This window comes from Dama dama, chromosome 1 (assembly GCF_033118175.1).
Source record: "Dama dama isolate Ldn47 chromosome 1, ASM3311817v1, whole genome shotgun sequence".
Classification (NCBI taxonomy): Eukaryota; Metazoa; Chordata; class Mammalia; order Artiodactyla; family Cervidae; genus Dama; species Dama dama.
Genome location: NC_083681.1, coordinates 57,167,200 through 57,194,363, shown reverse-complemented (window position 1 = coordinate 57,194,363; position 27,164 = coordinate 57,167,200). Strand labels below are relative to the sequence as shown.

Sequence of the window (27,164 nt, the reverse complement as noted above, 5' to 3'; positions counted from 1 at the left end):
TGGTTGAACTCAAATCAGCAGCCCCTCTCACCTCCCCAGATATCAGGGGGTGGGGCTAAAAGTACAATTTTTTTTCTGATTTTGGTAATAGAATTATTATTTAAAAAAATCTTTGCCACTTATCTATACTAACAGCTTCTCCCCCCCGCCCTTTTTTTTAAATGAAGAAAGTTCAGGGTAGCCCATTGTGACATTCTCTCAAACTGCTACTGTCTGTTTTAGAAAACCGGTCACTAAAGCATGACGGTACTGGGGCGTACTTAAAGGTACTACTTTAAAGGTTACTTATATCCATTCTACCTGATGGTGCTGGGAAAGCAGCTGTAGTTTTGACTCCATTTGGCAGGAGGAATAAAAAGATTTGGCTTGAATAGCCAAGTTCTTGAACTGATGGTTCTCACTATATCACACGGACAGTATATGTGAACTTGAAACTAAACTATGTTTATGAATCAGGAAGACCGAAGCCCACATCTGCTGAAACAAAATTTCCTGAGACAGTACTTACCTTTATTACATTTGATGCATTCTGATGTTTTTCTATTTTATTCTCTATTCCTTCATATTTTAGTTGAAAAAAAAAGTTGGCTATGACCCATTAAAGTGATTTCACCATCCCTTAATTGGTTGTGAGCTGAAGTTTTAAAAAATATGCATCTAAACAGTTTTCGTGGGTGGGTGTGCATGTTTAAAGGCAAGGACCATGAAGTAATGTTTTCCTATCAGTGGTGTTAATAAGTGTAGCCATAATAAAACACAACCGTTTAGTTAATTAGAATATTTACCATAATAAATGCTGTGGGATTGATTTCTTTATGAATAGTGCATTTTGTCTGCTAGGATGAAGTAATTGAGTGTTTCCAATCAGCCCAGACGACAATCCTTACAATGCTTCTTGTTGATGTTAAATGGACTATTGAAATAGCATTTTGTTTGTGTGTCTTGGCCGGTAATGAGCACTGTTTTGTCATCGTTAGAGTTACCAGAACAGCTGTTGACACCCAGAGAATGCCTGAGAATGCCCGTTAAGTAGCAAGAAAACAAGGAATATTACAGTTTAACCCTTGTCTATTCCATGTGATGCCAGATGCTAGGGGTCCTCATTCAAACTATACAAAAGAAAATAATGTTCTTTTTGTCTTTGGTGTTCAATTGTTCTTTGCCATTTAGTAAACATTACTCTAGATTTAGAACATTTTATGTTTTCCTCTTTAGGGCACATCTCACACTTGAAAACAGGCTGTGTTTAAAATGACAAAAAGCAAAAAACCTCAAAAACAGTCAGAACTTCTTTCAGTATTAGAAAAGATATTGAATTAGCCTAACTGGCTTTATTTTTTAAAGTTACTCTTTTGAGGATGTAAAACGTAAGTGAAACATGACTTTTGTTGCAGTATGATATTTACACACTACTGTTTTGCTCTGTCTGTCTTCTACCTTGTTGGGTTAGCATCTCCTTGAAGAACACACCCTTCAGTGTCTCCTAGACTGTATTGCTTCACCGAGACCATAAACAATTACGGCATAAAATATTACCTTTGGAAATGAAGTCATGCGTCTTTCTTAATTGCTGAACCCTTGTAATTCTGAAGGGGGTATGTTTAAGTCTGTCCTGACACACACACTTGCTACACACACTTGCTAACATAAGCAAATGTAGCCTGCACATATAGGAAAAACGTGAATCACAGGGTTTCTTATTTTCTACTAATTATGCATGGAATGTGCAGGAGCAGGAATGTCGAAGTAGAAGTCATAATGATAGATTTTAAAAGGACCTTCGAAGTTAGCAAGTACAGGATATTTTACAGAAGAGGAAGCTGAGTTCCAGAGGAGCTGGAATTTCTTCTTCCTAACTTCCCTTCCTTCTGTCCCATGGCAGTAGATGGCTGCTAGAATGATCTTTCTACAGCAAATGTGACATGCTAATGTGACAAAATGTGACATTTTTCCTCTAGTAGCTTCCCATGCTTTTGGAATAAAGTTGTGATTCCTTGAAGTCATTCACAAAGGCCTTTGGGGATGTATTTTCTGCTTGTCTTGGTAGCTTCTCTTGCCAGTTATATCCATTCTGCTTCAGTACTTCAATTCCTGTATAGTTTTATTTTGTTGACCCCTCTAGTTTTATCTCATTTAACATATTCCCACTGTCTACGAACAAAGCTAGTGGAGGTGATGGAATTCCAGTTGAACTATTTCAAATCCTAAAAAATGATGCTGTGAAAGTGCTACACTCAGTATGCCAGCAAATTTGGGAAACTCAGCTGTGGCCACAGGACTGGAAAAGGTCAGTTTCCATTCCAATCCCGAAGAAAGGCAATGCCAAAGAATGCTCAAACTACCGCACAATTGCACTCATCTCACACGCTAGTAAACTAATGCTCAAAATTCTTCAAGTCAGGCTTCAACAATACGTGAACTGTGAACTTCCAGATATTCAAGCTAGTTTTAGAAAAGGCAGAGGAACCAGAGATCAAATTGCCTACATCTGCTGGATCATTGAAAAAGCAAGAGAGTTCCAGAAAAATATCTATTTCTGCTTATTGACTATGCCAAAGCCTTTGACTGTGTGGATCACAATAAACTGTGGAAGATTCTGAAAGAGATGGGAATACCAGACCACCTGACCTGCCTCTTGAGAAACCAGTATGCAAGTCAGGAAGCAACAGTTAGAACTGGACATAGAACAACAGACTGGTTTCAAACAGGAAAAGGAGTACGTCAAGGCTGTATATTGTCACTGTGCTTATTTATTTAACTTATATGCAGAGTACATCATGAGAAACACTGGGCTGGAGGAAGCACAAGCTGGAATCAAGATTGCCAGGAGAAATATCAATAACCTCAGATATGCAGATGACACCACCATTATGGCAGAAAGTGAAGAGGAACGAAAGAGCCTCTTGATGAAAGTGAAAGAGGAGAGTGAAAAAGGTGGCTTAAAGCTCAACATTCAGAAAACTAAGATCCTGGCATACAGTCCCATCACTTCATGGGAAATAGATGGGGAAACAGTGGAAACAGTGGCTGACTTTATTTTTCTGGGCTCCAAAATCACTGCAGATGGTGATTGCAGCAATGAAATGAAAAGACGCTTACTCCTTGGAAGGAAAGTTATGACCAACCTAGACAGCATATTAAAAAGCAGAGACATTACTTTGCCAACAAAGGTCCATCTAGTCAAGGCTATGGTTTTTCCAGTGGTCATGTATGGATGTGAGAATTGGACTATAAAGAAAGCTGAACACCGAAAAATTGAGGCTTTTGAACTGTGGTGTTGGAGAAGACTCTTGAGTCCCTTGGACTGCAAGGAGATCCAACCAGCCCATCCTAAAGGAGACCAGTCCTGGGTGTTCATTGGAAGGACTGATGTTGAAGCTGAAACTCCAGTACTTTGGCCACCTGATGTGAAGAGCTGACTCATTTGAAAAGACCCTGATGCTGGGAAAGATTGAAGGCAGGAGGAGAAGGGGACGACACAGGATGAGATGGTTGGATGGCATCACCAACTCGATGGACATGGGTTTGGGTGGACTCCGAGAGTTGGTGATAGACAGAGAGGCCTGGCGTGCTGCAGTTCATGGGGTCACAGAGTTTGGCACAACTGAGCAATTGAACTGAACTGAACCGAACAGATTGAAATAGCAGCTCTCTATAAAGGAATATCTGCCCTTTCTACCTCAGTACCACTGCCCTGCGTCTGGAAGCCTCTCTCTGGCTCCAGTTAGGCTGACCATCTTCCCTTGCTGTACCACGCAGATCAGGTATTTATTTGTTGCTTTGTTATTGCAGAGCACCCTTAGGATAATCTTTCCTGTCTTTATCTATCTGGGACCCAGCACACAGTCAGTCACAATCCTAACAGGTGCTCAATAAAGAAAGAATGAAGAGACTTGGTCCAGTGCCCTCCAGATAGATAGCAGAGGCTGGAAAAACAACCAAAACCACACCAAAAAGGCAAATCAAAAACAAAAATCCCGTAGGTTTCCTGACTGTCAAGCCAAACCAGTGCTGTGCATCATGTTGTTTGGTTTTGGGGCAGGGTTGGAAAAGAGGACCTCTAGCCTCAGGATGAATTCTTTGTCCTGTGGGAGAAACGTGAAGAGATAATATTGCATACATATACTTCTTCGTGAAGGCCAACATAGGCCTTGAGGTTTAATTTACATAAAGTATGTACTTCTACTTTTTAGTGTACAGTTCTGAGAGTTGTGATAAATGTATGCAACCATGTAACCACACCATGCAAATCAAGGTATAGACCATTTCCATTGGGACAAAAAAGTTCTTGCATTTCCCTTCGTCGTCAACCTTTCTCCTCTCCCATCCATTTATACCTTGTTCATGGTCATAAGTGTATGTTTAATTTTATAAGAAACTGCCATACTGTTTTCCAGAGTGGTTGTGCCACTAACAGTGTGTGAGAGTTCCAGTTTGTCTATATCCTTGCCAGCACTTGTTACTGTCAGTTTATTTTTTATTTTTTTGCATTTTCAGTTCAGTTCAGTTCAGTTGCTCAGTCGTGTCCTACTCTTTGCAACCCCATGGACTGCAGCATGCCAGGCTTCCCAGTCCATCATTTTGCATTTTAGCCATTCTAATAGCTGAGTGCTATCTTATTGTGATTTAATTTGCATTTCGCTAATGACCAACGTTGAACATCTTTTTATATGCTTTTTGCCATTTGTGTAATCTTTTGTCATTGTGTAATAGGTGAAGTGCCTATTCAAACCTTTTGCCCACTGAAAAATCAGATTTTTTGTTGACTTTTGAGAGTTCTTTCCAGGTTATAAATACAATCCTTTATCCCAGATGTGTTTTGCAAATGTTGTCTTCCAGTTTGTTTTGTATTTTTTAATTTTCTTAACAGTGGCAATAGAGCTTTGAAAGTCTTTAAAAATGCTGAAAGGGGTTTTCATCCATGGAAGTAGATGATTATAAGATGAATTCAGCATTTTTCTCTACATCTCCTATAGCCAAAACTTTTTACTGTATTTTTATTTTATTTTTTTAAGATTTGAAGACTGTATACTAGGATATTCAAGTACCTTATATAGACAATGACTTTACAAGATGGTAACTCTTCTTGGCGATAATTAACATCTATTTTTGTGTCAGTTATGGTTGTGGGCTGCCCTCGTGGCTCAGACAGTAAAGAATCTGCCTGTAATGGAGAAGACCCAGGTTCAATCCCTGGATTGGGAAGATCCCCTGGAGAAGAGAATGGCAACCCACTCCAGTATTCTTGCCTGGAGAATTTCATGGACAAAGCAGCTGTGGGCTACAGTCCACAGGGATCACAAAGAGTCAGACACATCTGAGCAACTGACAGTTTCACATAGTTATTTTAGCAATTCACCTCTTAAGGATTGCAAGGCTCAAGAAATCACATTTTGGATTCTTTCTGCTGGGAAGCACTGAGCCTTTGTGCTTGAAACACCAGGGAAGATGCCAGATAATATGGAGCCAATTTATCCTGCTGCCCAAAATGGGAGTGGAAACATTTTATGCGGCATCAGAAGGGTGTCCATGATGCCATCTAGCAGTGAGAAAACACATAAGGTCAAAAAATATCTCAGAGCAAACTCTGACTAAAACGGCTCCCATCCCATTTTGGCCCCATTTCTGCAGTGTAATTAGAGAGCAGTATCTTTACACATATGTAGCTGTTCTTGTTTCCAAAATGCAAGAATGCATTTTAGAAAGGTTAAATTTAATTGCACGTTGCAACAATGTCTTCAGCAGTAATAGCCAGGTAAGAATAGAGCAGACTGATGAATTTTAATTAAAAGAAAGTATGAGAACTGTGAACCTATCTTTTGATATAAAAACTTCACCATCCTAGCACAGTGCCTTGCCCTTATATGGGTGCTTTGTACATGTTTGTTAAATAGGTGACAGGGTATCTCCTTGTCTCTGGAAAAGAGACTTATCTCTTTTCTTTTTGGCACAGTGATTTCCAAGTGCAAAGGGGATCCCTCTCAAGATGTATGGCCTGCCAAAAATAGCATCGAGGTATATATTAAATAGGCTTTCCTTAAAAGATATTTTCAGAGAATTTTTTTTCCATTTTGCAAGTGAAGAATCATAAGTGTCAAGAGATACACATGTTCAGAATGATAGCATTTCATATTGGTGAAAATATATACCATCCATAGAAAAAGAACCTGTAATGTCTCCCATAAAATAAGACAGTGGCTATTCCTGGGTATTGATATTGTTGATGGTTTTCTCTGTATTTCAGTGCTTTAAAAACAGTGAATATAGGTTACTTTGTTGTTATAAAAATGGTGAGTGAAAGAGATCACTTGCCCAAAGGTTCAGAATCCCGTCAGAAAAGAAATTAAACTTGGGATTTCCCTAGTGGTCCAATGGCCATGACTGAGCTCCCAATGCGTGGGACCTGGGTTCAATCCCTGGTCAGGGAACTAGATCCCACATGCTGCAACTAAGGCCTGGTACAGCTGAATAGATAAACAAACCCTGAGGGAGAAAAAAAGGAAATTAAACTCTTCATATGCCTTGTCTAGAACCTTGGTGGTGTGTGTGTGTGTCTACATTGCTTCTCTGTGAGAGTGACCTTCCCCTCCAGTGTGTCCCAACAGGGACATTTAAGTTTAGCTTTCATTTTTTGGTTTTGTTGAAACAGTAGACATCTGTGGGCCTGAAACTTTTTGGTGGATGATAAAACCCTCGAAAAGTCATTGGAATAGTATTAGTTCTTTATCATTATCAGCATATGTCTGCTGAGTTTCAGGACATCACCACCATTTTCTGGAGAACATATTAGAGAATGATGTGTTTTGTAGAAGCTGTTTGTAATTTATTAAACATGACTTATCGACTTCTCATATGGCCGGGTAATATTTGCGTTATTACTAACACCGTGGCAGCAAAAGTGCAATTTTATCTAACACAAATAGGAGGGTTTATTCAAAGTTAGATTACATTGGGTCAATCACAGTATATTTAAAATTAAATAACCCCATGGCAAAAGGCCCAGACCAGCAATCTTGCGGTGGCGAAGTCCGCGGTGGTACACTCTGGGCCATCAGCAAACAGGTTGGGCTCGCTTTGGGAGCATTTTACAGGGATTTTAAAAGGCACCTTGTTGAAACATGATGTTCCTCTCTAGTCAGTAGATGCTTTAGCATTAGTGAATTTTATGAGCGGAAAAAAGATAGTTTAACCACTGGGGAGATTTAGCAGTTTCAATTAAACAATTGCACCCTTTCAGTGTTAATTTTGAAGTTGGTGGCTGCTGGTGTTGGAGGTTTCACCTGTATTTTCCTAGTGGGGTGATGTGCTTTTGCAGTTTTGATCCCTGTTGTAAAAATTGGGGAGTATTACATTGGCTGTGATGTGCATGTGCCCTGTCCCAGTTAGTATACCTTGAGAGGCCAAAATTATAAAGAAAACTGTTATGGAACCAGTATGTATAGAAAACATGCATTCAGGCATTTCCCCTGTTAAGTAAAAGTTCTGGGTTCTGTCCCCTGCTTCAAAGCTTATGGTGCAAAGTCCTCCTGGCGCAAAGCCATTTAAAAATGGCTCTTATCTTTCCTGTACTTCTAACAATTTTCCTATGAGAAGGTAATTTCCTACCTCCTTCTCTCCCTGTCTCCCTTCCTTCTCTGTCAACAGCCAAGCCTCAACAATTTACTTTTTTTAAAACAGAGTTCTTTGATCTCAAAGAGCTCTTCTATCTCAACATCTTTGACTCCTGGAATTCTGGAGTTTAGAATCCAGTTTTGTAGTTAGGAACAACTCCAGGTTCTCGACCTTCTGCACCATTTAGTATTTCCATTGTGTAAAAGTGGTTTCTTTTCTGGAAAAGAGGACCACCGAAGGCAGTGAGGTGCTCGGCTGCTGGCTCTCAGTCCAGTGGATTCACATAGCTTCCAGGAGCAGTAAAACATGGACAATGATGACATAACACCTGTTAATTATTTAGCTTTTTATATGTGACTTGACGCTGGGCTTCCCTGGTGGCTCAGTGGTAAAGAATCCACCTGCCAATGCAGGAGATGCAGGTTCGATCCCTGGGTTAGGAAGATACCCTGGAGCAAGATACGGCTACCCACTGCAGTTTTCTTGCCTGGGAAGTCCCATAGACAGAGGAGCCTCATGGGCTACAGTCCATGGGGTCTGTAATAAGTCCACACGATTTATTGGCTAAAAAACAGCAACGTGACTTAACATTTTCTGGTCTTCACAGGATGCTATAGGCTTTAGTTACTACTGCCTCCTTTATCTAAATGAAGAAGCCAGGGCTCAGAAAAGATGACCAGCTTGCCCAAGATCACACAGCTAATGCTGGTGAATCCATAGGAAAGCCTTAATCTTTGAGGCCTGTGTCCTTCCATCTATGCCGGGTTGGCTCCAAGTAAGGCCATCTGTTCTCTTGAAATCACTCTTTGGAGGCTTTTGAGTTGGTGGTCTCGGACCTCATAAGATTATTTTGTTTTCTACCTTATACTTATTTTCTTCATAGGAACCCAGGATTGCAAATCTCCGGGTTTAACTACAGATGTTCCTGGCAAGATTGTGTTGCTCCTCATGAATGTCAAAGGACTGACCTAGGGGTGTTATCTTCTAGCTAAAAGTTTTCTGTGCCATTTTCTTTTACTTATGTACTTTAGTAATTTATAGGCCCATGAGCCCAATATATTTGTAATTATTGGCTTAGGGCTTCCATTTGTAAATTGTTACAGTTAAGTCATCACCCCCAGAATCCGAAGCCTTGAGCTCTCTTGCTGGTGTTGGTGATGTCAAGTCTGGAATCTACTCTTGGGGCTTGTAGGTTGTTTATCACCATTAGCCCTCATTATTTTAAATGAGTACCCACCCACCTTATACTCTGTAACCACATGTTTCCAGAGCTTCTCTGGAGATTACATCTTGCAGGTCCCCCCTCCCTTTCTTTTCTTTTTCTCCTCCTTACTTGCAAATGCTTTGTAAGTGAGGCCTAGAAAATATGAAGGAAAACACCTAAAAAGATAGTATATGAAATTCAGATCAGTTTGGAAACAAGTGTTGCTTCTGACTCTGAAGCTTTGGGAGAAAAAAAAAAAAAACAAAACCTCACCAAGTGTGTTTAACACATATTAGTTTGTAAATATGGAGTCCCACTAATTGCATGTATAGCTCACAGCAAAACTACCTGTTATGTCTTGTTACTCTTGGTGGGGGGGGGGGCGGGAAATGAGAGAGTTATATAGGTGTATGCATTTTACAAAATTGGAATTCAGGGAAGAGTGTGGTGTAAATTCTTTTATAATTATGTGTCTTTTTCTGCTGAGGCAATTAGTCAGTTTTTCTGTTGCTGTGATGCTTACCTGAATTCAGGTGTCCCAAACTTAGAGGAAGGGCTTCCCAGGTGGCTCAGTGGTAAGAGAATTCACCTGCCAATGCAGGAGACATGGGTTTGATCCCTCGTTCGGGAAGATCCTCTGGAGGAGGAAATGGCAACCTTGTCCAGTATTCTTGCCTAGGAAAACCCACGGACAGAGGAGCCTGGTGGACTGCAGTCCACGTGTCACAGAGTGTCAGACACGACTGAGCACATGCACATGCAAATTTAGAGGAAATGGTATGGAGTACCTCCTTCCGGAAAGAAATAAATTATGGTTGTCTTCCTTTTCCCTTTTATTGGAATGACTAAAGAACACCAAATTTGTGATATTTTGCAGAATTACTGCTTACTTACTATTTTGCTTTTCCGTGTGATTAATGAAAGTTTTGTTGTATTCTTAAGAATGATTTTATTGGTTAAAGGTAAATGTGTTTTGGTTAAAGGTAAATGTGACAAAGGATGAGATGGTTGGATGGCATCACTGACTCAACGGACGTGAGTTTGAGTAAACTCTGGGAGTTGGTGATGGACAGGGAGGCCTGGTGTGCTGCGGTCCATGGGGTCGCAGAGTCGGACACGACTGAGCGACTGAACGGAACTGTGTTTCCAGTGGAAGTGGTTCAGTTGTTTTCTAATGATAAACCAGGAGTCTTTAAATGTTGCCTTATGGTCACTTTTCAGAAAGCTGCCTTTTCTATCAGGTGAACCTCCTGTATTTTCATCAAGGAGGGTGAGCCCCTCCATGAAAACTACCAAAAAAAAGTGAATCACAGAAGTATATGTCAGGACAGGATGCACCCCAGTGCATCCCGGGGTGCATCAGTGTAGCTCCCCGCCCCCACCATTTTACAGATAAGCAAACCAAGGCCCAGGATTAAACAGTATTCCTTCTGATCCCTATTGGGGTGCTGTTTCTAGGATGTTGCTCCAGTGTTTATGAGAAATGAAAGGTTCCCCCCTCCCCTTCCCCAGGGATAATAATAGCTAACTAAATTAGTATCAGGGCCTGTATTTAAAAATAATAATTCCTAGAAAAGTGTATTAATTTTGTTTTCTTATAAATTATCTTTAGTAGAATTTGAGTTGTTTTTAATGATAGACAACTTTGGAATGCATGTGAATCCCTTTGGTCAGAGGATTCATCTCCAGAGAATTTTCAGAATTTTGTTTCTTCAATAGCTAAAGCTATTTATAGTTTTATAATTATTATTATTTTCAAGCAGAAGCGCTGTTCCTGAGATCCCCTGATTATCTTGCCAAGGTCTTGGGGGCAGTGTCCCCCCCTTTTTAACCGTGGTTGGGCTCAGGATTTGCTGTATGTCCTGACTACCACTGGAGTGAAGTAGCAGGGTCCAAATGATGTTTTAGAAGACTCAAAGTTTGGAGTTAAGATCTTGGACTCCAACTCACGTGTCCTGTTACACCACTTGCTGGTGGCCTCAGGGAGGTTCTTTTGCCCCAGGAAGCCTCAGTTTCCCCCTTCGTAGAATGAGATCAACGTGCAGTCTTATCCTCTGATCGGTATTCGCGACATGTCAGCTGCTACTGCTGTTTTTGCTCCTGCATTGTTATTTTTATTCCCAAGCCAAGACATTTCCCAAACATGCCTTGAGAAAGGCTAGTAAGAAGGAAAGCAAATTCCACTTTTAACTGTTGGTGAGAGGAAAGGTGGGGAGAAGGGACTGACCTACATTGACACTCACTGTCCTTTAAAGGAAAATTTTACCTGATCAGAGTAAGGAAAAGAAAGTGGTATTATTGTCAGCTGGTTTCTGGGTGCTTGATTTCTCGTCCACCTTCTTAGACCCATTTGTCTGATCCAGTCATGGGAAAGTCACATGGGTGAATTTTTATGGTGCTTTATAGAAAGGAGAGACCTGTGGGCTGAACCTCAGAATTTAACAACAGATAAAAAGGCAGGGGCAGGCTTCCTTGGTGGCTCAGTGGTGAAGAATCCACCTGCCAATGCGGGAGATGCAGTATTGATCCCTGGGTCAGGAAGATCCCCTGGAGAAGGAAATGGCAACCCACTCCAGTATTTCCGCCTGGAGAATCCCATGGACAGAGGAGCCTGGCAAGCTACAGTACGTGGGGTTGCAAAAGAGTCAGACATAACTTAGCGACAGAGCAGCAGCAACAACCACAAAAGAGGCAGGGGCACCTGGGTGAGGCGGGCAACCCAGAGCCTGCAGGGACTGTCCCTGGTGAGGCTGCCTTCACCTGCGTATCACACTGTCCAGATTAAGCAGAGTGTGGAAGGAGAAAGCCAGTCCAAAAGGCAGCTGTCAGAGAAGAAGAAAATAGCTAATAAAGGGTTTTTTCCAGCTGCTTGAACTAGTTAATTGTTGACTTATATTGACAAGTGGGTACCCTCCTTGCTGCTGTCTCTTTAAGGAAAAACTGGAAGTGGACCACATACCTGTCATGTACGCACTTGTTTGCAGCCCGCGTCTATTCATAGGCTAAAAATGAAATCTACTTACAACTATTACCTGGAGGACTTTTATAGGTTTTGCAGAAAATATGACTGGGGTACAGTTAGGACCTGTTTTATTATCCCTGACAGTGGCTTAAGAAGCCACCCGCACCCATAGATCTCTTTTATCAAGTTCTGGGTATTCATTTGTTTATTTTTGTCAGGTACAGAGTACTTTGAATACCCGAGCCCTGAAAGGCCACACCAGCTCACTCATTGTAGGTAGTTGGAGACATTTTTTTCCAAGAATACTTAAAGGGCAAAAGCCCAGGATCTGCGTATAGCATAAATGATGGGGTATACTTTTTAATAAAACATTGAACTTTCCTGTTTTCTTAACACTGCATTCTGAAGCTAAATTATGACTATTCCTGTCTGTCTTCTATGCTCATTTTTCTTGCTTCTTTACAAAATTTTATCACCTAATTATTTTTCTGTTGAATTAAGTGCTTTAAGTCTAATATCACATAGTTAACCATCTTCTTAACTTTATGTTTTCCAGGGATATCAGCATGAATAACATTACTCAGTTACCAGAAGATGCATTTAAGAACTTCCCTTTTCTAGAGGAGTTGTAAGTATCCTTTTGAGAACTGTTTTTTATTTGAGTATTTCTCATTCTCTCTTTGGAAATTCTCACAACAGAGATTGTCTGCTGTTTCTCAGGGGACACTCAGAGAACTGGGTTCAGTGGCCTCAGTATAGTGGAAACCATGTGTTTTGGGGAAAAAGACTTGAGTTTTTAAGAAGTGTGATCACTGAAGTTATTTATTTTTTTTTTTTAAAGAGGAAAGTTAAACTATTTTATTTCTGATAAAGTTACTGTGAACATGAATAGCAACTATGTGCTTAAATGAGGTTATTTTTGAAAGTCAGGATGAAAAATGCTACTTCCATGGGCCTTTTTTGCTGCAATTGTTATGACCACGAATGAGGCAGTGACACAGGTTAATTACAGCGCTATCCCAAGATAACAAGGCTGCTATGTAATTACCATGATTGCCGCAGGAGTTGCTGTGTGGGCAACAGAACCGTAAAGAATAATCTACAGCATTTCAGAGTCTTGATGCAGCAGATGACCTCAAAGTGAGCCAGCAGAAAACTTGTCTCCTTGGACATGGGCAGGTGGTCTTTGGGAGTGGGGCGAAGACATGGAGCCTCCTTCAGGTCTCTGAGAACACCTTTCATGTTAAGCCTGTGTCTGAACTTGGCAGTGTCATCTCGTATTTCCAATTTAACAGCTTACATGGGGGAGAAGTTCTTTCCACCTGTAACCTCCATTTTGTTTTTCTCGCCATACTTATTTAAAGTTCATCATCAAAATAAGCACTTTTAGATTTTATAGGAATTGGCAACGATCAATAGTTTTTAAGAATTCAGAAAAATAAAATAAAGTCATAGTTGACTTGAATTAAATGGAGGGCTTTAAAAACAGCTAAGCTAATGGATTATGTAATATGTAGAGGCAAGAAGGTGACAGTTTGATGGTAAGAACATCAAAGAGCTGTAGCCCTGAAGGAATCTAAATTCATATTACAGATTGTGCCCTACAGCCAGCTGTTGAGTTTTAGATCCAAGTCAGGGACTGTCTCTCCTATCTTAGGTTGGCCCCTCCCTACACGTGGGGACTAGGAATCGAAAATAAGACAAGCAGGTTGTGCTCCCAGTTTCTGACTCTGTTGAAACAGCAGTTAAGGATTTAGTGAGGTTAAGGAGAAGTTTTTCTTCCCACACTACTTAATTGAACGTAATGTTCCCACAGCAAAAGTTGGACAGAGGTTCTTTGCCACTTCCAAGCTTGTGAACTGGGTCAAGTTATTTAACCTCCCTCAGTTCAGTTTCTTTGTCTATAAGGTGCAGATAAGACAGAATGAATTAAAATAGATGTTAAATACTTAGGACAGTGCATGAAGCAGAGTGAGTGTTGTGTAAATGCTGGCTGGTATTTATTTCATCATTTTAAAAGTGCTTAAGGTGGGGGGAGGCAGGGAGCAGCAGCTTGTATACCAGTTGTTGTCATGGGTTACAAGGTTTCAATGTATGTTTTACTTTATTTTTGCCTGTTTGTTTGTTTTTTTTCCTTGAGTGAAATTAATTCTTTTGTAAGAAAAAGCTCTTTGTTTTTAATTAGACATTTGCAGTGAATGAAAAAGCAGTGAGCTGTGTATTTGAAGCCCCCCAATTCCCACCCTCCCAATCAAGCTCAAGGATGCCCCACCCATTTCTTTTCATTTCACATATAGTTTCAGCCTTTAGGATTAGTCTCCCTTTACAGAAGTAATCACACAGTGAAAGGCCATTCATGAGCACGGGTTCAGCTGTTGGATCACCCCCAGAGATATGAGACGCGCTGGGTGAGAAATGGAGACGCCCTCCTTGTTCTGGGAAACCATGTGTGTGCACCACGTCATCAATGCCTGTGACTGTCAGCCAGTCCCCTTGGAGGAATTGGTGGTGAGCGCCCGGATATGGAGTCCACCCTGGCTAATCTCTGCTTTGTGAAGTTCGCATCTTGGATTTCGTAAAAATCTCAAATGACCAAGCATATATCAAGCTCACAAATTCTGTCAACTGAGAGTTTTAATTGGAACCAAATTGGATTTGACTGCCAGCCCTTTGTTAGCGAGGTTTTGTTCGCTTCACATTCTGCTTATGGCAGCGAGGAAGCCCATCCTGTGAAGTCCGTACAGCTCCTCCAAATACTGTATGGGATTTCAGAAATGAATTTGGTCAGGAGTGCTGATGATTAATTTTAAAGAGTCCTTCAGAATAGTCTTTCATATGCTGGGAATACTTACAGGCATTTGAGGGAATTTCTTTTCCATGTTAATAGAATCAGGGTAAAAAGCCCGTAATTTTCTTTACAAAACACCGTAGCTGAGTTTGACATTCCAAAATGATGCTGCCAGGAGTATTGTAATATTTCAGAAACAGCATCACCCTTTGTCCAAAAGTCATCTGGAAGTCATTTAAGAGTGATTGTGAAGCTGAAGTACCCGGAACAGAAATGAGTGATTTACTGAGGGCTTTTTTTTTTTTCCCACAATATTTAATGAGGTGTGCTTTGCATGATGTGACCGGTTTGGCTGAATTTTATATGATAATCCAGAATGCTGGGAGTATTGGGTGGAATCAGTTCCCAACTTAAGAAGTGTTTATAGATGTTTACGCATTCAGTTGTTCTTTCGACAAACACGAAATCCTGCTCTGTGCTGGGTCCTATGGTGGGTGTCAGGGACACCAAGACAAGTTAAGTGTGGTCTTTGCCCTTGGAGTTGACAGTTTGTCTAGAGCTGTGCTGTCCAGTACCATAGCCACTAGCCACAGATGTTTATTTAAATCTAGACTTAAAATAATTAAAACTAAAATAAATGCTCAGTTTTTTAGCGGAGCCAGCCATCTTTCAAGTGCTCAGTAACCACCTGTGGCTAGTGAATCTTGTGATGGTCTGTGCAGATGTAGCCAGTTTCCATCGCTGCAGAAAGTTCGTTTGGACAGCAAGGGTCCAGAGGAAGAGGTGGCGCGAACACTTGGCGTGGCGTGGTGAAGATGGTCCAAGTGTGTGCAGGGTCAGCGGAAGCCTGAAGCAACCTGTTTCTTGAGACTGGAGGATTAGGGAAAGGCTTTCCAGGATAGCTTCAGCTGAGTCTTGAAGGACACATGAGAATTAGCTAGGTGAGGATGGGTCGTAAGGGTGCTCCAGGAAGAACCTTACAGCATGTGCAACGGCGCCAAGGTAGACATTTCAGAAGCGTTAGGACACAAGATGATAGTTATTGCAACTGAAATAGAGAAATGTGAAGTATTGAAAGGTAGAGAAATGTGAGGAGATGAGGCTAGATCCCCAAGGGACTTTTTAAGCTAAGGAGTTTAGACTTTATCCTGAAGGAGTTGAATTGTGTATGAGGGTAAGTGATAGGGAAGCGACTAGGATTTTTTTTTTCCCTGAATGACTAGATGCCATTCACTGATTCCCCGCCCCCCACCTTTCTCTGGGAATCCAAAAACATAGGATCTGACCCTAAATTCAATACATAAAATGTATAGTCTTGAAACAGTCTATTGATTTTCATATCTCAATTTCCTACTCTTTGAAATCGGACTCTTCTCAGTAGTATTATAAAGGGAAGTGGGAATTATTTATGTAAAAGTGCTTTGTGACCATGAAGTACTACATTGACATGAGTAATGTAAATTTCACTAATCCTATTAAACATTGCTGTCTTTTTGAAGTATTTGGGGGAGAGGTTGTTTAGCTTGGAGATGGGAGTTAGAATAGGCCCATGTAGATTTCTGTTAGTGATGTGAAAGGAAAGGCAGAATTTTTGGAAAATATTAATTTAGCATCCACAAAGATGGTGTCTGATGTGATGCTGTGTGCTCAGTCACTCCATCATATCTGACTCTTTGTGACCCCATGGACTGTAGCCCACCAGGCTCCCCTGTCCCTGTAGTTTTTCAGGCAAGAATACTGAAGCCGGTTGCCATTTCCTACTCCAGGGGATCTTTCGAGCCTGGGTCTCTTGGGTCTCCTGCATTAGCAGATGGATTCTTTACTACTGAGCCACCAGGGAAGCCCCCATACTACACGTTAGTGTCGTAGTATTTTGGCTGTCCTTAAGACCTGTCAGGGCATTGGTAGCCATTTAGGGAATGGCTGAAACGTGGAGTTGTGAAATTGATTTAATTAGAAACAGCAGAAGGAATTTCCAACTGCTTTTCCATAGGCTCCCACTGAGAAATCCATGAATGTTACTTTGAGCTTAGATGTTGCAACAGCAGTGGAAACTGTTGCCAGCTTTGGCACTTGCACAGTTATTGTTTAATGCATACTATAAGACTAGGCTAGTTCTGTTTCAAAATGTACTTTGACTTTGGAACTCTTCACAATGCTAAAGTGAAAATTAGGTCTCCGAGTACTTGTGTTTTTGGGGCAGGTGGGTCTGTAGGACAATTAATTCCTAGTAGAGATATTACTTTACAGAAAAGAACTAGTAAGTAATTTGAACAGGAAAATAAAGAGTGGGTTAAAATTAAAAGTTATAAATACTTTAGCCAATAGTTGTGTACACACATACACACGTACATGCAGACAGTATAAAATGTGTGTACATTTTTTTCAGAACGATTTGAAAGTAAGTTGCAATCATTGAATTCTCCTTTACTTCTAAATAGTGCATTGTTTATCCCCAAACCACAAGGATATTTGTTTAAATAACTGCAGTGCAGTTGTCAAACAGAAATAGATTCCTATGTATTATTTGGTTTGTAATTCTTATTCAGATTTGATAGCTAATCCAGTAGTATTCTTTAGCAAAAAGGAAAAATGTAAAATTCTGGTTCAGGATACATTTAGAACCACAAGTTGCACCTGGTTGCTATGTCTTGCTAATCCATTCTGATTTTCTAAGACTATGTTTTATGGTCTTTATTTGAGTTACTCCATATAATTAAAATTGGTCAAGCCTGGCAAAAGGAAGTTATTTTAGGGTTCAATAGCAATAATAATGGCAGCCAACATTTATTGAGAGTTTATTATATACTAAAAAACTTAGAGCATATAATCTGGTTTAATGCTCACAATATTCTTATATATTATCATGCTGATTTATAGATGTGGACAAGGAGGCTTTAGAGAGGTGAAAAACTCACTAGGTCATATAGTAAATAGCAGAGCCAGGATCTGAATTCATGTCGATCTGATTCAAGTATTTCATCTTAATTTCCAAGCTGTGATACTGTCTCATAGGATTGGAAGGAAGCTTAAGAGTACACCTATTTACTCTCATCTACAATGCTAAGTATGTCCCAAGATAACTGTCAAAGATGGTTGGCTACCCAACATATCCCTTAGTAAGGTCATTGAACAGAAAACTTATTAACAAAGAGATCTTCCTATAATGAGGTTTTCTGTTCTATCCATACCATTTTATAGATGAGACTATTAAGGCTCAACAGTAGATGAGTGACATGTGCCAAGTACTACAGTTAGTATGCATGTGAGCCAGAATTAGACCCACCTAGTTCAAGGCCGTGTCCACTATGTCCTATCACCTTTCATATCTGAGATGCAGAGTCTCAAATAGTCTTACTGGGTTGTCTAGAGCTCTAGAAAGTAGCAGACTCTGTTCTCTTCCAGTATTTACAAGGAGTTTCCTTTGCTTCTAAACTAACATTTGACTCACTTAACGTTTACTCCCTTGATGAAGGCTGCTCAGATAAGCTTTTTCAACTGCAATAATTTCCCCCTGTGATTTTTGATAAATTTAACTGTGATATTTAACAGTTAAAAATATTTTCTTGGAATTCTCTTGTTCCACTTTATAGTGCCTTGGTAGGATGAGTTGGTAGCGAAGATCCCTACATTTGCTGCTGGAAACTACATAGTCATCTCACAGAGGCACATGGGTGCTCTCTGACTCACACCGTTCCCCGTGTGTAATGTGGGGACCTCTCAGATTCTGTTTAAGGGTGAGAAGAGAAATGGGAGGGACCCGGTACTAACTGGACCTTCTGTGTACTAGACAGGTCCTCCTAGAGCAAGGATTGTTTTGTTTGAACTCATAAAACTCCCTGGGCTATATGTATTCCCATTTTGGTGATGAGGAAGCTGAGTTTTTCCTGAGGTTGATTTCCCCAGGTCACATAGCTTGTTAGTAACGGGTCTGATTTCAGTCCCACATCTGACAGTGTAGATGTGAAAAGGACAAGGAAAGGCTTGATTAGACAATTCATTGATTCATCAAACTTGTGTTAGGTAAAGCCCTGTGTGCGTTGTTGGAGTCAACTGGGGTTCTTGCCTTCAAGAGAGATGAATGGTGTAGTAGAGTTGTGGGAGTTCAAAGGAGAAAGGAAGGGAAATAACTTATAGCAAAAAAAGATTAAGGAAGGCCTCATCAAAGAGTTGGCATTTCTAGGGAGAGCCCCCAGGGATGGCAGGAGTTAATCATGAGGAGATGTGGAAAGAGGAGGATGAGCAAAGATATGGAAATAGACTGGGACAGGACGTAGGAGTGCTGTGTTTGGTTTGATTTTAGAAAGGATTTCTGAGAGGAAATTCTGGGAAGGAAACCTTGAAAGGAGTCGAAGGCCAGGCCGAGGACATTTCTTGGCAGACCCGTGGAGGAGGGTCAGGTGTTATGTGGCTATGGAATTTTGAGCTAGGAAATGACTTGGTCAGATGTGACCTTCCATCATATCAATGTAATCTCAGTACAGAGTAGGATGTGTTGGGACTCAGTGAGTGCAGGGAAACAGATGAAGATGATAATGGCCGTAGTCCAGGTGAGAATTGTGAGACTCTGAACTCAGGTAGATGAAAGATAGTAAGATGGAAGAGGGAACTTGGCCTAAGGTGTTATGTGAATAGACTCAAGAGGACATCTCACCTGGGGTGGCAGGGGGTGTCGTCAATACACTTCACTTTTATTGTATTTATTTATTTTTGTGGTTGCAGCATGTGGGATCTTTAGTTGCAGCAATCAAACTCTTAGTTGAGGCTTGTGGGATCTAGTTCCCCGACCAGGGATTGAACCCAGGCCACCCTGCATTGGGAGCATGGAGTCTTAACCACTGGACCACCAGGGAAGTCCAGTCCAGCACTTCACTTGTAGATTACCAAGAGTTTGGTGGTGTTTTGATAAAACTAAAGACCATGCAGTAAGAGAAATTGGTCCAGAAGAGAAGATAGTACATGCAGTTCTGAATATACAGCTTGATTTTAGGTGAGAGAGGCATAGGGACATCTGGAAATACAGATGTGGAGTCAAGACTTGAGATGGATGGGTGGGGATTCTAGGATGGAGTTTCACCAGTATAGATTTTAGAGTCTTTTATTTTGAGGGGATTACTGGAAACATTAGGTAGAAGAGCTTGCCAAAGGAGAGAGGGCAGAAGGAAAGGGAAGGGGGCCAAAGACAACTCATTGGGCAACACTTGAATCAGGGTGTGGGAAGAAGACCAAGAGCCAGAGGAGCAGGATGACTAGGGCAGAACCGTGCTCTGGGAGCTGTGGGAGGGGAGGTTTTTCACAAGAAATGAAGGATCAACATTGACATGCTGGAGAAAGGTGCCCACAGCCAGATCATGACAAAAAAGCCTTGCATTTAATTTTTTTTTTTTTTAAGAGTCCTCTCTACTGAGGTTTGTGAGAGTGCCTTTAGGGTAAAGAATTCTGTTCATCTTAAAGCAGGCGTTTGGGGATGGCTAGTAGGTAGTTCCTAGTTTTTAGAGAGAAGATGCTGTTTGACATATGTCTGTTACCTGACAGGAGTCTACAGGGTGTAAGAGACGGAACCCCAGCTGAGGTATCATAGTTTATTGTTTCAGGGGAATCTAGGAAGTCTAGAGATGGAGTTGGCTTCAGATGGTCCTGGATCTCGGGGTTTCACAGTTGTGAGAGTTTTCTCATGCTTTCTATTTCTCAGCTTCAGTTGTCTCTATGTTTGTGTTTTTTATTTTGTTCTTTCCTGTGGTAAATAGCCTGTGTCCATATAGTGGGTAAAATAACCTTCAACAGCCCCACATAAGTCTTTTTGCATCTTGAGATCTGAGATGAACATGTAAAATCTTCCTTTTTGCTTTTAGCAGCAAAATCCCCGGAGGACTTTAGTTGGCCAGACCAGTCCCACATGCCTGTCCTTGAACCAGTCACTCTCCTCTTTGGGTTGGTATGGTCCATCCTGGGTCCTCAACTTATCCTCGCTGGGACCACCTGGAGTGGAGAAGAAGCCTCCCAGAGAACTTACAGTGGAACCAACAAGCTCTGAAACTTTGTCTTACAGTGCTTACCAGCTTAGAAGTAGAGGCAATAGGACATGTGATATACTCAGAATTGGGGTTTAAATTAGTATTTCATAAGCAACTAGGGGAAATCAAGCAGGAGAATCAACGGTTCATTGTTACAGTGTTTGACATGGAATTCAGAAAGTGTAGAGAGGCTAATGAAACCACAATTTGCTGGCGCATTTACCTATTTTAATCAAAGCTAATTATTTGTTCTTTGACTAAAAGTAGTACTGTCTACAAGTAAGTGAAAATGTCTTTAATATTCTACGATCATGATTGAATTTTCCAGTAAGGAAATAGGCACAGTCATTTCTTTCATGTATTGTCCACTCTTAGCCAAGCCATGATTTATTCTGTAGTAGAATTTTAATTCAGAATTTGTACATTATTTGCCCCTGTTGGCTTTTATGTATACATCAAAGAAGATTATATTAGACATGCTAAAAATACTTGTATCATTGAAGTACTTGGCTTTGTAAGGAAATAATCCTAAAATTAATGGATACTCAATTTTTAAAATCTGGACACGCAGAAAGATAAAGAGAAGGGAGGAAAAATAATGACCTGTATCTTACCACAGGAAATACCTATGGTTAACATTTTGTTGTTTATACTTCTCTTCTCTTAGTATATATATGTAATTTCTTTTCTCAGCATGATTGGTTAAGACCAATCAGAATTTACTCATGGAGATGAGTCACATTTGAACAAACCTAAGCTCTGCCAGGAAGGCATGGCTGGGTATTTGGTAGGCAACCAACAGTACGTGCCATGGTTCCTCTCTCTCCTAGTCACATCTTACTCATTTTATCTAGTCTATTTGGAGCCCCTTCTGCTATTAAAAGGCCTTCCTTGGTCTTGCTTATCCAGATTCCTCTTGTACCTTCTCTGCTCCTCCCCACTTAGCGCTGGATTGAATGCCTTGTTATTTCGCTTTCTAGGTGTCAGTCCACACCTGTCTGTCCAATTCCACAGACTCTCCTTTAAGCACAGCACCTATTGTCACCGTTCTGCTGCATGTGACCTTTGGTGACAGTGACCACATTTTAGAATTTGAAATTGAGGGAGGGGTTAAGACAAAGGATCTCTTCTTATTTTGAGTTTACTGAGTAATAAACCTTATCAGCCTATATAAAAACTTCTTTCCATTGAAGGTTTATGTTTAATGCATTATCCTTATTTAAAAGAAATGAGAAATGTCTTGGGAAAATTCAGTCCTTACTTCGCCCTACCATGGTACTTGGCTTATAGTAGAAGGTCAGCATTTGTTGGTTATGTTAGCGATCCATTTTTTTCTTACACTATAACATGTTTCCTCATCTGGGTGGATATTCTCTGTTTAGTGCCAGAAGATAAATGACTGGGTTGTCAGGATAAACTTTGCTCAGGAAATTGTAACTATTGCCAGGGTTTTTATTGATTTGCCTATAAAATAAAGCCTTCTATGGGTTACTGACTGTACAAGGAAGTGGCAGATACAAAAGGGTCGTGGGTGCCGGGAGAACTTAAGTTTCTTTGAATTGAATAAAGCTCTTTTAGTATATGGTGGAGTTCTAAATGGGCTGTAGCCTGAGTTTTAGCAAGGACAAGCTTATTTTTGATTAAGCATTGCTGCTTTTCTTTTTGTGCATTTAAACACAAATATGTAATATCACATATATATATATATATGAAATAGTTTTCCCCTTCTTTGTGAAGGAAGACTACATTAAAAACCTTGGGAATTTTCATAATGAGAGTTCTTAGTACAGGCATGTTTATAAAACATACTTAATTTTTATATATACTTCCATGAGAGTTATATGAAAGTATAAAATTCTTCCCTGGTATGAGAAGAAATAGGGTAAAACTTTATTAGTGGATTCGGGACTCTCTGATCAACTGTATCAAATAACGTTTATTTAACCTTGGTAGGAAGCATGTCCAAGGAGACCTATCAAGGATGCTAGTCAATTGCTGGCCTTCTGTATTCGCTAGGAAAAGAGCCATATACTTTGGTCCTTTGAAAGTCATTTGTAGAAAATAACACAAAACAACATGGTTCTGTTTCTAGAGTTTCCATTATTTTATTTTGATTACCTTATGCTGTTTCTAAGATTTACATTCTTTAGCTATGCTGTAGGAATTTAGACAAAGCACAGAGGAAACAGAGGCTCACTTTTCTCATCTGTTTAAAAAAAAAATAAGAGCAGGCCCACTATGGCATAGTAGGGTAATGACAATGTAAACTGTTACACAAATGTTAGTTTTTGTTAAGATGTACTGATACCAAATATCCCTAACAGGGAACAGTCCGTTTCTTTCTTCTTTTTTTTTTAATATTTGGCCACCCTGCTCAGCATGAGATCTTAGTTCCCCAACCAGGGATTGAGCCCGAGTTCCCACCACTGGAGTCGTAATCAGTAGATTGCCAGTGTTTTGTCTTTTTTTTTTTTTTTAATATAAGGAAGTCTCCACCCCCCCACCCCACTTGAGTTCTTAATTTTTCACAGGAGCCAGCAGAGTTCTGAGCCCATAGTAGGGCCTTAAGAAACAAATAAATAGATGATTAAGGACTTATTAGAGGTATGCATTATAAGTTTTTTTTTTTTCCTTTCAAAACTGTTGCATACATTTTGGGTTTTGCTGATGTCCAATTATATTTAATAGGAGACGGTTGCTCACCTCCTGTTGGACGCTCTCCCGTGGCCTTCCTTGCCCAGTTCAGTGTTGAACTGGAAACGCCATCTCCGAGGGCAGAGTCATGGGCTGATGGTTGCGTCTGTTGTACTTGGCACTGAGCGTGACGCCGTGCAGATCCACCCACTTGAGAGAATTTAATGGCATCGCGGGAGGGGCAGCCTGGAGGTGTTTGGGTCCCATCTGCGAGAGATCGTGTATGTGGCTTTGAATGCATCTCTGCCGGGTGGGGACCCATAGCTGTGGGAAGAAATGGTGAGGGAGGCAAGGAGCCCTGGCCACGGGGGGAGGGAGGGTTAAATCAATGGGGCCCCCCTGGAGGGAAGGGTGGTGCTCACAGTTGTTTTCTCTCAGGACTTGCCACAAGGTCAGACCATCTGCTGGCCACCTCTGCGGAGGAGCAGGAGGTACAGGAGTGGCTGGGAGGCTGTGGCTCTGTACCCTCCGGCCGGGACCCTTCCTCCAGGTGTCAGAAAGTGCCACGAGCCAGGCTGGCTATTGTCTGCGTGCGGAGCGTGCTCGGGCCTGGGCCTTCCTGCTGCAGTTGGGCTGCCGCCCTCTGCGCGCTCCTCCCCATGGCTCCTCACAACAGCTGCTGGAAGCTTCTGACCCCTTCTCCGCCCTCCCCCAGCTCGGTCCATGTGTCTAGTGAGTGTGGATAGCGCAGTCCTTACCCGACTGTTTCTCAGCTGGAATTCCAGCCAAAAGGCTACAATGACATTTTTGTCCCAGACAAGAAGAAACCTAAATCCAGGCACTTCTCAGAGACATAACACCAATTGGTGTACCCTCTCGTTCACACCCGCCCCTCGTGTTTCTTTTAAACCGCTTCCCAAGTGAAGAAATCTCAGTCTAATTCAGCACATCTCATGAAGGTATGAACCCCCTGGCATGGATGACCGTGGATCAGTGTCCATTTAACCAGGGTCAGTCCTGCTTTCCTACTTCTGGGAGGGTTGGCAGATAGAAAATATCATGTAGCATGTGCATTAAGAATCAAGAATATAATTGCCAACTCTAGCCTCCCCTGGAAGGAGCCCCTAATGTGAATCCTTGGTCCTTATGAATAATAAATGCACCCAAAACAGACTCAGAAAGACATTATACACTGAGCCACTTGTATCCTGTTTCCTGGAACAGTTCCAAGTCTGATGGGAGTGCGGAGGGCTAATGGGGGCTGTTTCCCTGTCCTCCACCCTCTCTCTGTCCCTCTCCTCTCCCTCTCTGCTGCTGGGACTGTTGTAACAAGCAGAATAAATGGGAGTTGCCTTGAGGTAGACCGTGTCCCCATTGGAAGTCCTGCTGGACTCGTTTTAATTCTGTGTGATCGTGTGCACAACCCCAGCCTGTGTTGAGATAACACTATTGATCAGGGGACCAGTGTTCTCATGTTCAAGGTCCACCCCTCTTCCTTAAGAAAATATACCACCAGAGCATGTTAAGAAAGAACACTGTTACCATAACACTTTCAGATCAAGCCAAGTAGTTCTGTCCTGTTAGAATGGAGGGGAGTGGGGGGGGCGGGGGGGGGCGGGGTAGCAACTAAACAAGAGAAGAAAACATGCAGAAAAGTGAAGCTCATGAGTCAGCTTTTCCCCATTCCTAAAGTAGCAGTGTTCCCTTTTCTTGAATCTGGTCTTAGATTGGGGCTTAGTTGAGGCATTACAGCAAATACCAAGTGTCTATTTCATCGACGGTCCCACACAAGAGGATCCAAAATGAATATGACCTAGTCCTGTCCATAAGGTGCCTAAATCCAGTTGAAGGAGATGCGCCAACTAAATAATAGCCAGAGGCAAAATAAAATGCACCCAATGAGAGAGCTTCATCTAAGATAATCTGTGGAATCCAGGGAAGGGGATATCGTAGTAGTTCCACACTGATGGTAACATCCAGCTTGCAGTGATGATGAATAAGGTTTTCAGCTGGCAGAGACTGGAGTGGGGATATTTCAGATGGAGGCAGTGCCATGAGCAGATCTGAGGTGGGAAAGCAGGGTGTTGCTAAAACATAGGCTACAAGGAACATTCAGGAATAAGGTGAGAAAGGAGGAGAGGATCATGCTGAAGGTCTAGCTGATTCAGTTGTGGGGGGCGGGGGAAGCATTTGGGGAAATGCTCAGTTGTGCTTTTTAAGATTTAGATCTCCCAGTATTACAATGAAGTGGTTTGAGGCAACAATCTCATGGAGGTGCATGGCAGTAATCCAGGAGGAAGAAAATGAGGGTCTAGACTTAGGTGGCAAAGCAGGAAAAGTAAGAATGGATGGATTGAGACCTTCCGTGGGGTTCTCTCTGGGTTTTGGAGACTGATGAGCTGCAGTGGGGGGAAGGGGGTGCAGACAGGGGGAGGAGGGGTGGTGATGTCTGGGACTGCCTACCATTAGCAGCAGAATATGGTACCACTTTTCATTTTATTCCTCTGTTCTCATGGTAATGAAGTTTTTTCTTCTTTTTTCTTTAGTGCCTCATAATCATCACAATAATAGTAAAGGATACAAATATCATCATTTACCTAATTAAAAATTTTATGGAGCCAGCCAGTAGGTCCTCATGAAGTGAGATGCAGAGAAAACTATTGGGTGTAGCACAGACCAGTGCAGATCAAGAAAGGGAAGGAGCCGGCCTTTGCTCACAGAGGGTCATGGGTGACAGATATTTCCTCGAGATCAGCCTTCTCTCTGTCCTCAGCGTGCAGTGTGCTTGTTCGCTCAGCGGTGCCTCTTTGCAAGCCTTTGGACTGTAGCCTGCTAGGCTCCTCCGTCCATGAGATTTTCCAGGCAAGATTACTGGAATGAGTTGCCATTTCCTCCTCCAGGGACTCTTCCTGACCCAGGGGTTGAATCCATGTCTTCTGTATCTCCTGCATCGCAGGCGGATTCTTTGCTGACTGAGGAAAACTACAGTGGAGAGTGCTTTGTATCCTAAACAGAGTCGGAGTGAGTTTAGGGCTTGCTGCCTGCCACTCTTAGCCACCCAGGGATCCCATCTTACCCCACTTTGCCACTGCTCATCTCTGACTGTGGGGAGGATGCCCCGTTGATCTGTTGGAAATTCCTCCATAATTGCAATTCTGAGCTCCTGATGCCGCCGCCCCTGCTGTGAGCTCTGCTCTGCTGAGAGTTGTTGCTCCTCAACCAAGACTATTAACTCGCCCAGGTCCACTGTGTTTCACCTCTGGGAATTATTTCCCAACTTCTTGGTGACACACCAGAGGCATCGAATTGCCGAAGCACGCAGATAAGCCTCGGAGCCAGCCAGGCGAGAGAAAACTGGAATGCTGGCCCCTCTGCTTACCCGCTGTGTGACTTCTGCCGAGTCACCTAACCTCTCAGGGACCCAGAGAAGTAGGGCCCTGTCCGGAGAAGATTGAAAGACAAGAATGTAAACCACCTAACTCAGTGCCTGCAACTACTGTGGGCACAGGACATAGTAGGCTTTTCCTTCCAGAGTTTGGGACTTTGTCCCTAACCCTGTTCTTTATTCACTTTGGTCTCTCCTGGGTGTGAGTTTTTGGACATGAGGCATCCATGGGGTCTACTGTAAGAAATACTAGGGGGAAAAAAGAAGTACTGGCTTTGTAAAATAAGCAAAATGTAAAGAGACTTGGGAGGGAACAGTTGCTGAAGCTGCAGAGGCTTTATTAAGCTGCTGTGTTTATTATTCATTAACCCAGCTGCTTGGTAAACATGGGTAGATGCATTCCCGAAGGCTCTACTTGATCTGTTTACTCTTTTAAGGAACCAAGCAATCAGAGTAGTGTGAGGAGCCTGCTTTTAGAGGTTAGGCTCCTTTAGTTTTCCCAGGGTTTATAAAGAGGCAGATCGTTGGGGAAGGGAAGCACATATTTTGGCTGTTGTGGTTCAGCA

At 41.7% G+C, this 27,164-nt stretch overlaps 1 protein-coding gene across 1 annotated transcript in view; it reads left to right on the top strand.

Annotated features, from left to right (window-relative positions):
* The window catches only part of LGR4 (leucine rich repeat containing G protein-coupled receptor 4), a 102,226-nt gene that overhangs the window by 42,142 nt on the left and 32,920 nt on the right, over positions 1 to 27,164 (top strand). The window contains exon 2 of the mRNA XM_061151039.1: positions 12,334 to 12,405. Within this exon, the coding sequence (XP_061007022.1) occupies positions 12,334 to 12,405 (72 nt within the window). The remainder of the gene's footprint in view (positions 1 to 12,333; positions 12,406 to 27,164) is intronic.